The sequence below is a fragment of the Eufriesea mexicana genome, unplaced genomic scaffold (assembly GCF_001483705.2).
Source record: "Eufriesea mexicana isolate 0111107269 unplaced genomic scaffold, ASM148370v2 scaffold325, whole genome shotgun sequence".
Lineage (NCBI taxonomy): Eukaryota > Metazoa > Arthropoda > Insecta > Hymenoptera > Apidae > Eufriesea > Eufriesea mexicana.
The window spans coordinates 1,394,601-1,408,604 of record NW_016908500.1 but is presented as its reverse complement, the minus strand read 5'-3'; the positions used below and the strand labels follow the sequence as shown (position 1 = coordinate 1,408,604).

The following is a 14,004-nucleotide window of genomic DNA, read 5'->3' as shown; positions in this document are numbered from 1 at the left end:
GTTACCATTTATCATCATTCTATCAAGAATATTTAGCTTCGAGTTATTTAAAATTTTGGCGAAATTATGAATAGTAAATTTATTTTTGCTGCACAATGCACTGAGGATCACGATTTATGCATGTAATTATATACTAATTGTAAATAATTTAGAAAATATACGTACCTCTAATGCATATCTCGTGGAAAATCATTTAGTAAAGAATAATAGAACGATAACAACACAAAGCAACACTAGCGTCCTTTCAACCATCTTAATTCGCAGTTTTCTAAACCTTCGCGAATAGAACCACACGCGATCACACCGCGACCACGACTGTAACACCATACCCGATAATAACAGCGCTCAAGTTCCCTTTCAATAAACGCAAGATATCGCATCCAAGGTTACACTTGACACTGTCCCCCTCCAGCCCTCTTTCGTTTCACGAAAATATTCAATGAAATGAAATTTTCACGAGAGAAATTTACATACTAGATTTTATCTTTCCTTGAAACATTTAAATACTTTTGATGCTATGTATTTATATATATTTTACAAATTTTTAAAATTGTTGTTCTAACTTGATTAAATAATACTTTAAATATATATAATACATGTCATATATAATAAATAGTTCTAATAAAAAAAGAGAACCGAATTTTTTTGAAAGAGTAAAAATATTGATATATTACATCATGTAATAAAGAATATTTTTTATTTGTTTCTCTTTACGTACAATTTATAACGGAATGATTTATATTTGTTTTATACGAAATATTGCATTATATGCGCTATGAGGAACGCATGTAAAAATATTTTATAACATTACATGGCATATCACAACTGTTCTCATATCATGAAGAACAGAATCTGTAAACAGTAGATCTTGGCACAAAATTCTTAGTTAAACACTCGTATACATCATACATATGTTTTCATTGTTGAATTTTCTTGTTTGTGGTGAATTTTCTTCTTTTCTAGCAGCCATCCATTTCTCTATTTCTTCAACTCTATAATTAAATTATGCATTATTAATGCTTTTACAAAAAATTTATTCACATGTAATATTTTATAAATTGTCATATACGCTTTTTTCTTTAACTAATGTTAAGAATTAATTAACAATTATAAAATACTTACTAAATATTTAATTTTCAAAATTACATATAATTTTACAAATATTAATGTATAAATCATAATCGTAATATAACTATCAAAAAATTATTTATTATTTTCATATTTTGAAAGAACAATGACTCACAAAAGTATCCAAACTCTTACATTTGAAAATTTTACCAAGTAAAATATATGCATTAAACTAATGTATTTAAAATAATATAATAAGTATAGCATGAGGAAGATCTTAAGATTATATCAATAAAATTAAAAAACAATTCAACAATATATAGAACTATAGCCAAAATTTTATATAAACATTATAAATACTACTTATTTCTAGACATTTGGGTATGACCTACTAATAATCTGTATAATTGCTATACTCTAGATACTATATATGTTATTAAGTTATTTTATAATTTTACGCGTATAAAACATAAATAATATAAATAATATATATAATATTGACATATTTTCTGTAACTTATTTGTTATTATTTTGAATTGCAATTTAAGATACATATATCTTTAGTTAAAATTTGCAAATAAAAGCATTGGAACATATTTATAAATTATTATACGTCGAAACTTACGTGCGTGGCACATCTGTTAAATTTCTTACACCAGTTTCTGTTATAAGAACATCATCTTCGATTCTAACACCACCCCAACCACGGAATTTCTTCAATTTTTCAGCAATAATGAACTTCGATTGTTTTGGATCTTTTAATGCCGCATCTAACAACTATTACATATTAATTAAATTTTTTATCAATTTCATTTATATACAATATGAATACAATTAATTTGAATAGTATATAATTTATTAAAGTAATATTTAAAAAATATAAAATACATATTACTATTATAAGAACATTGCACTGTTGTTAAAATTTTATAAATTTAAACAGTTTTAATATATAGTACGTTATTTGCCTCTATTATAATCTAATACAGTTTTTCTACTTACACAGTCAATAAAATAGCAACCTGGTTCAATTGTTAAAACCATACCAGGTTGTAAAACACGACTGGTTCTCAATTTTCTTAGCCCTGGAGCCGATGAACGTTCAGGATGTCCTGGAAGATATCCACCAACATCATGGACATCCAATCCCATAAGGTGTCCAAGACCATGAGGCTGGAAAACTTCATGTAATCCTACTTTTATCATTTCATCAACTTCACCTACTAGCAGACTACCAGTTTTTAATGATGTTAACATGGTCTTGTTTGCTAGAAGATGCATATCTGTCCATGCAACATTTGGTTTCGCAGCATTCATTACTGCATTACGAGCAGCCAATACTGCATTATATATCATTTTTTGATCTTCTGTAAATTTTCCATTGACTGGAAAACTGCATGTAATATCTGCTGCATATCCACAGTAATTTCCACCCATGTCAAAAAGGCTTATGTAATACAAAAAAATATTAGTTTGCAATCAATATCAAAAGCAGAGCAAAATGTACCATTTGTGAAAAAAATTAAATTAATTTGAATCAAAACTGAACTCAAAATTACAAAAACAAAAATTACAAGAGTTATATAAAAACTTACCACATATCACCATCATTTATAATTTTATTGTTGGGAGCACCAGCATGTCCATAATGCAATATAGATGCATTATGTCCAGATCCACAAATACAAGTATAGGATACATGTCTACAGCCTCCCACAGAATACACATAATGCATAAAAGCTGCTTCCATTTGAAATTCTGCAACTCCTGGTTTTATCATACGCATAATAGACTTATGAGCATCAGAACTTATTTTAATCACATATTCCAATACCTCAATTTCTTGTGGAGATTTTATAACTCGACTATAAAGGAAAAATTTAAATATAATTTTATATAACTTATATTTTAGTTTATAATCATTATATAATTATCAAACAATAAATCATGTAATAGCTTTTAATCATTTTCAGTCATTATTTTATAAAAAATTATTCAGCTTTCATCTGCAAAAATTTTTATTCTGTACATTGTACAATGTATTTTATTGGATTACTTTTACAATTTCTATCAAAAATAGAGAAATTTATATTTTATATTCTTGTTGCTCCTATTATAAAGCATCCTCTGTGGAATGTAATCTTTCCAACAAATAAGACGATAATTTAGTAGATTCATTCCAGAATTCTTGTATTGCTATGTAATCTAATGTCATAATTTTAAAACCTAATTTTTTAATATGTCTTTTTCTCATTATTTGAGGCCCTATTAAGTGATGTGTATTTCTACAGTAATATTCTGGTAAATAAATAAAAACTGCAATGTTCACATTTTTCTCTTGTTCTAAATTCAAATGAAATAATGATGTTGACATCATATGGGGGTGTATCAGAATGTCAAGAACATAAAAATTTATAGGTGGTAATCGATTTAAAATCACAGTTTTACTTAATTTTTGTTCTCCTCCTACTAAAGATGCCAATGGTTGATATATTATATTTACTGTTTTTCTAATTCGAGCATCTAAAAATAAAGGTTTCTCTATTCTTCTTATAGGAAAATATAAAGATTGGTATTCTTTAGACTCTAAAAACATGGTAGCATCCAATAATTTCAATTTATTTTTTATACGATTAAAGAAACCAGAATGATTTCTTAAATGAATTTTATGTAGTAATTGTGAAATAAATATTTCATCAAAAAATTGTATAGGATATTTTTCTAAATAAGTACAGGAAAGAAGAATATCTAAAGCATCATCTAATTTTAAATCATGAAATTTTGCTGATAACACATTATCAAAAGTTTTCCAAAATTCTATCTTATTTGGTGGTTGCATATATAAAAATCCAAATGGTGTAACAATAGATGGCAATAAAGAAGTTGATATATTCATAGCATGTTTCATAAAGTATTTACCACACTCTGACAGAATGCATTCATTTCTGACCTGTAAATTCTTACAATAATCCATAATTGTTGCTATTAATTTTGAATTATTAATTTGTGATGCTTTAGATATCAAATAATTTTGTAACATGCTTTCAATTCTGTTATCAATATAATCTTTTACATGTAAACTGTGTATAAAATTTATTAAATCTTTTTCACTAGATGTATTCATGTTCACACTTGTCCACTTACTAGCACTTGTTAAACATCTCATCGCAGAAACATCATCATGAAAACAATCTAATATCTCTGCAATTTGTGTACCTGTTACTTCTAACCAACATTCAGAGAACTTTCTTTCAAGAATAAGTTTTACCATATTTTTACTCTGATTAAAATGCTTTAATGTTTTGAATAATGCTACTAATGTGTATGCATTAATTTTATGTTCTTGAAGCAAAATACCCACCCATAAATTATCTATTGATTTACGATATTTAGAATCCTTATAAGATGATAAAATCTTTATTAAATTTATTAATTGTGCAGGTGAAAATTCTCCATCTGTTGATCGACTTAATGCTTCATCACACATCAAGTCTCTATATATATTTCTAGCTGGACTAACTTTATCTTTTTTTAGAGCTATCAGTCCTTGAACTATCATCTCAGCATCATTACTATTAATAATTAATTTAATCAGTTGTTTCATTATCATGTCTCTAGTACCATTATCAACCTCAAACTGCCTATTTTTTTGCATTTTATTAGACTTTTGTTTAAACCAATTATTTTCTAAATCTATAACTTTCTTTAATCCTTCTAAAGCTACTCTACAATTTATTTCCTGTGATATCTTGTTCTCTAACATGGAATATACACCACTAGTTGCATTAATCAGTTGTAATCCCTGCAATGTCTCTTCTAAATCTATATTTTTGAAACAGTCAAGATCTGAACAAAATAATATTGCAGTTCCTTCATCTGTTTCAATATCTATTCTTTGATTTAATGGAATATTCTTCACATTAGTGTTATTCTTGGAATTAGTGTTCTTTTCAATATTATATGTAAGAGAATCATTCTTCTTAGATACATCAGGATCCTTGTAACGATTATTAAAAGCAGAAATACTTTTTTTATCTTTACTGTTACATATTGTTTCAATATCTTTGATTTTTCTAACAATTAATGGCACTTCTTGTATTTCTAATCCTTCTTCTATAAAAATGCTTGTTTGTGTTATATTTTGTTGTCCAATGCATTTCCCAGAATTTGATTCATACCATCGTTTAGTAAGTTTAGAAATTATAGCAGTGGGATGCATACGCATTAAAAACTTTGCCCATGCATGACCAGTTAGTATCATCTGTATAGAGCATAGAAGCATCTAATAAGATTAGGTTTAAAAATAAATCCTTTGTGCTTTATTTCATGTACCTTCTTTAATTATGATGTGAAAAAATGAAGCAGCAAGTGATGTCTTTCATAAAGAACAGTAAAACTGTTTGGTTTGTATTAAAACGAATACAATGATTAAAACTTATATTTTGAACTTGTCTTGAATGATACTTTTAATTTAACGATTTTAGAATTAAAAAGCCATTATTAAAATGCTTCATATAAAAGACTTGTGACAAACGTACAGAAAGTAATTAGAACGATATATATCGATATAATAAATCGACAATTATACAATTTCGATACCGACACTATTTTTAAAAATTTTACATATTTTACGAAATTATATCAATTCCATTAACAAAGTAAATTCAAAACATTTATTATATAAAAATATTTTCGATCTCTTTCTTAATTTATATTCTTTATAAAATTAATAATTTATTTCCATAGTTTATGTTATTTGTGCTATTTTACAATACGATATAAATATCTACTTTCAAATCTGTTACTTAATTCATTTTATTGAATTAATATATTTTTATAATAATATTTAATAAAATGAAAGAACTTGAAGTGTACAAATAGTTTAAACCAAACGGAGTTTGTACTGTATAGTACATATATTTGCACATATATTTATCAAATACATTGATTAGGTTAAATACTGAGTTCAAAAATTTTTAATATTATTAACCATTAGAATTTGATACGTTATTATTACTTTTTTTAACATTCATTATCAAATTATCTTTTACACGCACAATGTTTTGTTTATTTTGTTGTTTGTTACATTTTTGTCATTTTGATACAGAAAAAAATTGGCTGTTTAAATACTACGACAGTATAATATTGTTAAAAATGATTTGGTTTAGATACATGTAGTAATTCAGATATATTTATGTTATTTTGACTTTCAAATCTCTTTTAATGCAAATAAACTATGATAACCCGAGAACAATGGAAGTTCAAAATTTTGTACTTTTGTGCGAAATTTTTATTTTAAAAGATATTTAAAATAACTTTTAGCAACTTTTAACTACTTTTAAAAAGATTTTTACTGAAAATATATGTTTTTAGTGCAATAAGTAGGTTTTTTCATATTTATAATCAAGAAATATGTATACATGCAATGTATACATTTAAAATCTTTTCTTATATATTTTCTAGCAGAATCAGAATCTCAATGTACACCTGACTTTTGTGTGTGTGTTTGTAAGAAACAAGAAATGGTTTGATATCTAGTAATCAGGTAACAAATTACAACCCATTTACAATTGATTCATCCAATAATTATTATGTTCTCAGAAAGAACACGTTTTATTTTCCTTTAATTATCATATTTACCTCCTTCTAAAAATCTATGTATTACACAGTTTTTAACTAGTACAATGTAATAATCAAGACACATTGCTACTGCAAGAAAGTAGAAAAACAACAAGATCTTGAAAAAAATGAGTTTGAAGCTTCAAATCATTTATAATACTATTTGTATTACAGAATTGGATAATTTTTTACTAAAACATTTCTTTCTGCTATCAAATATAAACAAATATAGAAATATAAAGAAATATATACAAGATAAACAAAATAGTCAATGAATAATTAGCTTTAATTTTGTGACACTTACCATTCACACATTTCTGGGTATAAAATCGTATTGTTTACTTTAAATCTGCAAAATAACGAAGTATAAGCAAAAAGCCCTGCATACTATAAAAAGAAAAATATTGTAAACTAGTACTCACTCGTTAATACCATCAAAAATTGCTTCTTTTGTCTGTAAACCACTATCACTATTTTGACCACTCTAAAAATATAAATAAAGTATAAATACTTCTACGAAATTAGGTTTATTGAAGGGACTACATATATGTAAATAATATTTAAAAAAAACGATATATTTAAATCGTTTTCATTCGAAAACATAATCACTTGAAATATCTATATGAAGTTTAACATGAAAATTCTTTAAAATAATTAGTTTATGAAGTCTTAAAACTTCTCTGATAAAAGCTTCAATGAAAATTGTAAATATTTTTTTTTTAACTAATATTTTCAAAAACGAAATGAACAATATTACAATGATAATTGCATTGATTTAGCTGAAAATTTACATTTAAATTCTGTATAGGATTATGTATTTTTATGTAAAATTTTCTTCTATACTTTTTAGCTATTTTAGAGAAAAATTACTTAATTACAAAAAGTATTTTATAATTTTATTATTTAATATTAATATAATTATTTTATAATAATTATATTAAATAATTATAATAATTATTAATTAATGATAAATTACAATATGATGATTGAAATTTCAAATAATTGATATTTCATAAGAAATTAATATTTTCAGAACTACTTTTAATAATGATTAATCTTGTTTATCTGTTTTAATTATTGATCTTTGTTTCCATTAAACAACATATAAGTTACACATCGGACACCAAGTCCTATACCGGAATACATGTTTTATATGAATATTTATCTCATCATAATTTTTTAATACTCTTTAATGGGATTAAGATAAATGATATATTTCAATGTATATTTTCAAGCGATAGAAAGCGTGTTTTTAATAAAACTAGCTTTTGGGTGTATATATCTTTTAGGAAACCGCAACCGAAAAAATCGTATAAAATTATCTCTTTTTATTACCAATTCTAAAGATGTAAGTCTTTTGAATAATCTCACTGAATAATATTTTATTGTAATTGAATAAACTAATTTCTATTTCTGTAATAATTAAATAATTAATTATGTATTTTCATCTGACTTGATCCATTTTATTAAGATCTAAAACAATAAATTTAATAATATTTTTTCTAACACAAAATTTGCTGAACATATAAAGATCTAGTAAATAGCACTATATTAGGAAAAAATAATTGCCATTTAGTAATTTTAGTACAACTTTTTACTCGTCATGTAACTTTCTTTCTAAAACATCTACAAAAAGTTATATAATCGAATTATTTAGGAAAATAATTAGTGAAAATTTGATCAAAATAGTTTAAACTTAAATCTTCAATGATTTGATAGACCATAGATCACAAAAGTTAGAATTTTTCCATAAGGATAAGACTACATTGTGGATTTCCATAAAGATATATGAAAAAGAAAAGTATTTATTTGAAATTAAAATTACCAAAGTAAGCAAAAGAGCTGCTTGTTTTGATTTAAAAATTTTAGCAATCTCATCGGTATAGTAAACTTCATCTACAGCATATCTCTGTCTAAACTCCTCTAAAGTATATAATTTTCCTTCCCAAACTGCATATTCTGCTGGTAATCGTGGCACAAACAAAATAGATGCTTCAGTCTTTAAATCAAGAGCACCATAACATCCTGGCTCTTCAACACCAAAACACCATTGAAAAAATGATTCCTGGCAAAAAAATTACACCATAAAACATTTGTAATGAATTAATATAGTATACAACTAACAAATGTATTTACCTGCCTGAATGGCCACGATATATCTGTGTCATTAAACGGAATTTCAACTCCTCCTTGAAGAATAATAAAAGTGCCTGTGGCTGGTACTTTTGCATGCGCTTTAACACGTGCGACTAATCTTTTTCGGTTATTTCTGAACAGGGACATAGGTACTTTCAAAGTACTATTTCCCCTTTGAAAGTAAGATTCTACTTTATTCCTAAAATAATATTTTTATATTTATCAAATAGTAATAAAAAATTATTTAAAACTAAATTAGTAAGAAGTTTTGTAATTTAATACTTCTTTGAAAATTAAATAACACTTATCACAAAACGTGAGAAATATGGAATATTTAAAAATAAATATCATTTATGATATTATATATCATGTTATATAATATATATATAATTATTTGTTAATTATATTATTAATACCACAATTAATAAAGCTTTCAAAATTGTCTTTTGAATTGAATACTTTAAAAATACTATATTCACATATTATAATCAGATTAATTTATTGAAAACATAAAAGAAATAAATAACAAATTGTTATTTAATAGCCTTTTCAGTATTTAAACATTTTTTATTTTCAATACATTATTTTATTTTATTCTATTTATTGTATTTTGTTCCGATCTTTATGTTATACAATTCTCTCCATCTCAAAATATCTTAATTATAAACAAGAAAAGATAACGAAGTTGAACATGTTTGTACGTTCAATTTCTGGTTAAGATTGTAACAATGATACAGAAATAAATACGTAAAGTATGTAAAAGATTTTTATAGTAATAAATAATATTAACAATAAGACTATATATTTGCAAAGTACTACATTTAAACAAGATATGTCTTGTCTTCATTAACAAAGATATAATCTTAGGAAAGAGAGATAATTAAAAAATACAATGAAAATCATTCACTATTAAATTTATTCAATATATATACAATTTTTTTATAATTTTAATAATTACAATAAATTTTGAAATTCTTTGATGAAAATAAAAATTTAAATACTTCTTTTACTCAATTATAATTGTCCTAAAATATACTTTTAATTTTTATTGTACTTATAACGCATTTTATTACAGAAAAAAAAAATATTGGTTACAAATTCCAAAGCATTAGAATTTTAATTAATACTTTGAAGTACTTTGTACTAAATATTTTAGCTATAATATCTTGTAGGACTTGTTATCTGTTTTAAAATAACATTAATATCGCTTATCAGCATTTAGTCATCCATACTCAGTTATCTATAATATGTAATATAAAGTTTATACATTAAAATTAATTAAATGATAATCAAATTAGAACTAAAAAGATATATAAAAGTAAATATATTTATTTATATAATTACGGATTACCTCTTTTTCATTTACAAAAATACATTCGTTATTCACTATATTCTTTCCAATATAATGTTATAAAAAATACAAAATTTAAAAAATTAATAAACTCATTTAATGCAATAATTTATAATTCAATGATATCAATTATAAGTTAAGACTGATATTAATATTATTTTATCTGTTTAACATGTAATAAAACAATTTCCGCATATGACATTCATACATATGTACGTGCGCAGAACGAATTTACTTTCTGCATAACCTCAAAATTTGACGAGATATAAGATTAAAAGTTTATAATGTAACATTAGAGATATTTTATTTATTATAATAATAATAAATCGTTACAATACAATTAATAAAGCACTTGAACAATAACATGATATAAAGATATTTATGCAATACAGTAAGGAACGGAGTCGAGAAAGATATAACAATACAAAGAATGAGGAATAAACAACGAAGTATATGGAATACAACAAATAAATAATTTGTTTATAACATTATGATAATTATATATTTATATTTAACAACAATCAGTTCCTATTTAATAATAGCGATATAATAACAGTCGATAAATTATCTATACATACGAATGTGTAGTTTCCGCCATGTTACTTTCTGTCATATGTCGATCTGGCAATAGAGTAGTACAATTTTCTTACGACACTAGAGGAATAATGTTTTGGTAACGTAATCAATGACTTGTACAATGTTCAAACTACGAAAATTTCGTTGATACTTATAAATCACTTTTTACAAGAATGCACAATTCATGACCTAATTTATTATCTTTTATCTGCGTCTAGAGGAATCACGTGATGAATTTTAACCAGAGCTGCCAGGCGTACGCTACATTCCCCTACTTTTAACACGAAAGCGAGAGAAAACGACTAGAAGTGAGGAATGACATCGTCCATATCCCGCATCACACATCTGTTAACACGGCGGATATGTCATGAAGGTGGGGATATGTTCTTTAATAGGTGATATGAGCGTGTAAACCATACTGACAGAACGTCAGACGTATTGCGTTGCATTTATCGGATCTCCATCCCCACGCCCACACTACATCGTTCCCCACTCCTAGTCCTTTTCTCCTATTTTCGCGCTGAATGTAGGGGAATGTAGCGCACGCCTGGCAGCTCTGATTTCAATCAACCAATGTTTTCAACTTGCTGCGTAACGATATGGAGTGATTGGTCATTTATTATCACTACATATGTATTTGTATGTCATACATCGAACTTGTTATATAAAATATAAATTTAAATCAAGCAAAAAAAAATCAAAAATTACTATATTATAATTGATGAATGAAACCTGAATTCGAAATAAATTGCAATTATTCGTGATTTAAATGACAATAATGAATGACTCAACATTTTTTAAATTTAATCTTAGAATTCAATTACGTGTTTGGTATCCTACATTTTCAATTAACGGTTTGGGTTAGGTTAAGATGACTCATTACTATTAGATTTCGATACATACATATCTAGTTGATTCATTTAGAAATATATTATATAAATTAAATTTAAGTACAAAAATGTAACTTCCAAAAATATTCAAGATGTTTAATGTTATCAGTATTCTGTATTTATGAAAAATAAAAAAAATTACTCAAATAATTAGATACAAAATTGTATATTTAATAAATTTTTAACAAAAAAAGAAACTTGTACACTAAAAGTTTATTTTATACTAATGGCAAATATTCGAAATAGATACATATTTATAATAGTAATGAATTAAAGATTTTCAATGTTAATTTTGTAAATCCTTATCGCTTATTATAATATTATCTGATGTGTATATATTGGAATATCTCTTCTTCACTATAGTGTAACTAACTTTGATTTTTAAATAAAGAAATCTACTACGTGATCACATAATTATATGCAACTGGATCACATGACTGACTACTTTGAAACGTGTTTTTATACGGACACGTTACTTTAGCTTTTGATTATTAATTATTTACTCGTACTTTCTGTTCATAATTATACACGAAGAATCGAGAAATCGTCACCAACTTGACGGTTCGCTTGGAAATTGCTAGTTACTTTCGAGTACCTAATTAAAAACAAACGTCACGAAACGTAACTGATAACATGTGCTCGTACTCATACAAATGCCCACATTACTATTTGTGACAGACAGAATAATTTTAACTATAAGTATTTATAATCACGTACGTTGTTTATATATAACGATTTCCGTTATCATCTATTTCTAAGAGGTGACGCAAACGTTTCAATCCAGCTACATTCATTGTTTAAAACGTCGAGTTATCGCAGTCTTTTCCTTTAAATTTTTTATATATCGATAAACAATTCAAGATTCATTACTAGATATATTTTATAGCAGTATCAATGAACGTAATAGATAAATTGAAACACGCAAAGTTTTTTTCTGTAACTTTCTACTTTTATTCTTTCATGTCACGGCGACAGTACTTTCATTACGTAATCGTATCTGTAAGTGGAGTCAGTAAAACAAATATCAATCACCGATAAATAAGCTAATTCTCATAATCACACTTAAAGGTAACTCGAACAATTGATCGGTATGTAAGTATAGTGTTATCATCATTCATAAACTACATATAAAAAATTTGTTAATAATAAAAATAGAAAAGTGAAATATTTTTAGAAACATTTGAAAATTACTTTTTTTACATTATATTAATATTACTGTATTATGTTCGATATCAGTTTCGCATTAAAACCATTGAAATAAAGATATACTTATGCGAGTATAAAAATGAACATTGTTTAAAAGCAAACAAAATAGTTAAGTATGATATATTACAAGTAACTTCAGATAAATTTCTTAGTGATTCAACTACTTCTTTTCAGTTCTTATTATTCGAAGATTACCGCTTTTAATCGGTATCATGCAAGATATTACAATGTCCCTATAGTATCTTCAGATATAAAGTGTCTCTTCTCATACATCAATGTGATCGGATAACATTTCGTAACAAATTTTAAAGTAGATATATATAACCTTATCAATACACGGTATAAATTTGAAAGTTAATAATCATTGATATAAAAACTAATAAAAATAACGAAAATAATAATTTCCTAAAAATTAGGAAAGTATAAAAAAAAATATTGGGAAAAATATAAAAAAAAGACTAAAATGAAATTTTTTACTTGTTTATTCATAATTAAGGTTCGTCGGATGACAAATCCGACCATCACAACGAGGTATATAGCTTCCTTAATTTACACTTTAACGGTAAATTTAAAGACAAATTTCTCATTGTCTACTCGCACTCATACCTACATAAACCCAATCACTAAATACACAGACACACGATCCATACCAAAAAAAAAAAACGTACTAATTCTTCATTCATTCGTTCGTATAATCACGTGTTCATCGGAACTGTGATCTAATCCAATATTTGCAGTCATGAACTAGTCAACATTTGTACAATGCGTAGACATGACACAATGCTCGACACCATGAATGTTCCGCCGGCATCTCGCAGGGTGACACGCTACAATCCACCTATCCGGTTCTTCTCAACAGTTCCGATATCGTAAAATGAATCACACTCTACCGTTAAACCGAACACGCATGTGCACCCAATATGCATATATATATATAATATATATATATGCGTGTAGAACAAATTTACACGCGCGTACAGCATTTGTTACGTCGCTAACGATCGATAGTGATAAATAACTATATATGTACTTAATATATGCGGAGCGAATGTAAACCTACTATGTGTTGATCGTGTAACAAACTCACGCGCTCGCGTACTTTACAAGTTGGTTTACTGTCTCTCTTTAACCAAGCCTGCTAAATACTTTCAGACGCAC

At 25.8% G+C, this 14,004-nt stretch overlaps 2 protein-coding genes across 2 annotated transcripts; both read right to left on the bottom strand.

Annotated features, from left to right (window-relative positions):
* Nucleotides 1-817: 817 nt before the first annotated feature.
* Nucleotides 818-10,970, bottom strand: Dip-C (dipeptidase C). The gene is made up of 9 exons (XM_017912098.1): nucleotides 10,753-10,970; nucleotides 8,824-9,022; nucleotides 8,513-8,752; nucleotides 7,110-7,171; nucleotides 6,992-7,036; nucleotides 2,664-2,933; nucleotides 2,071-2,515; nucleotides 1,694-1,845; nucleotides 818-992 (listed from the first exon to the last, which is right to left on the bottom strand). Exons 1-9 carry the CDS (start codon nucleotides 10,785-10,787, stop codon nucleotides 887-889), a joined length of 1,554 nt encoding a protein of 517 aa, XP_017767587.1. The 5' UTR covers nucleotides 10,788-10,970; the 3' UTR covers nucleotides 818-886.
* LOC108556132 (uncharacterized) lies at nucleotides 3,182-5,350 on the bottom strand. The gene has a single exon (XM_017912097.1). It carries the CDS (start codon nucleotides 5,348-5,350, stop codon nucleotides 3,182-3,184), a length of 2,169 nt encoding a protein of 722 aa, XP_017767586.1.
* Nucleotides 10,971-14,004: the final 3,034 nt, after the last annotated feature.

Coding starts and splice junctions, on each gene's coding strand:
- LOC108556132 (XM_017912097.1), bottom strand. CDS start 5,350: ATGCTTCTATGCTCTATACAGATGATACTAACTGGTCATGCATGGGCA.
- Dip-C (XM_017912098.1), bottom strand. CDS start 10,787: ATGACAGAAAGTAACATGGCGGAAACTACACATTC. Junction 7,037..7,109: donor ATTTTTGATGGTATTAACGA/GTGAGTACTAGT, acceptor GTTATTTTGCAG/ATTTAAAGTAAACAATACGA. Junction 2,516..2,663: donor ATAAATGATGGTGATATGTG/GTAAGTTTTTAT, acceptor GTATTACATAAG/CCTTTTTGACATGGGTGGAA.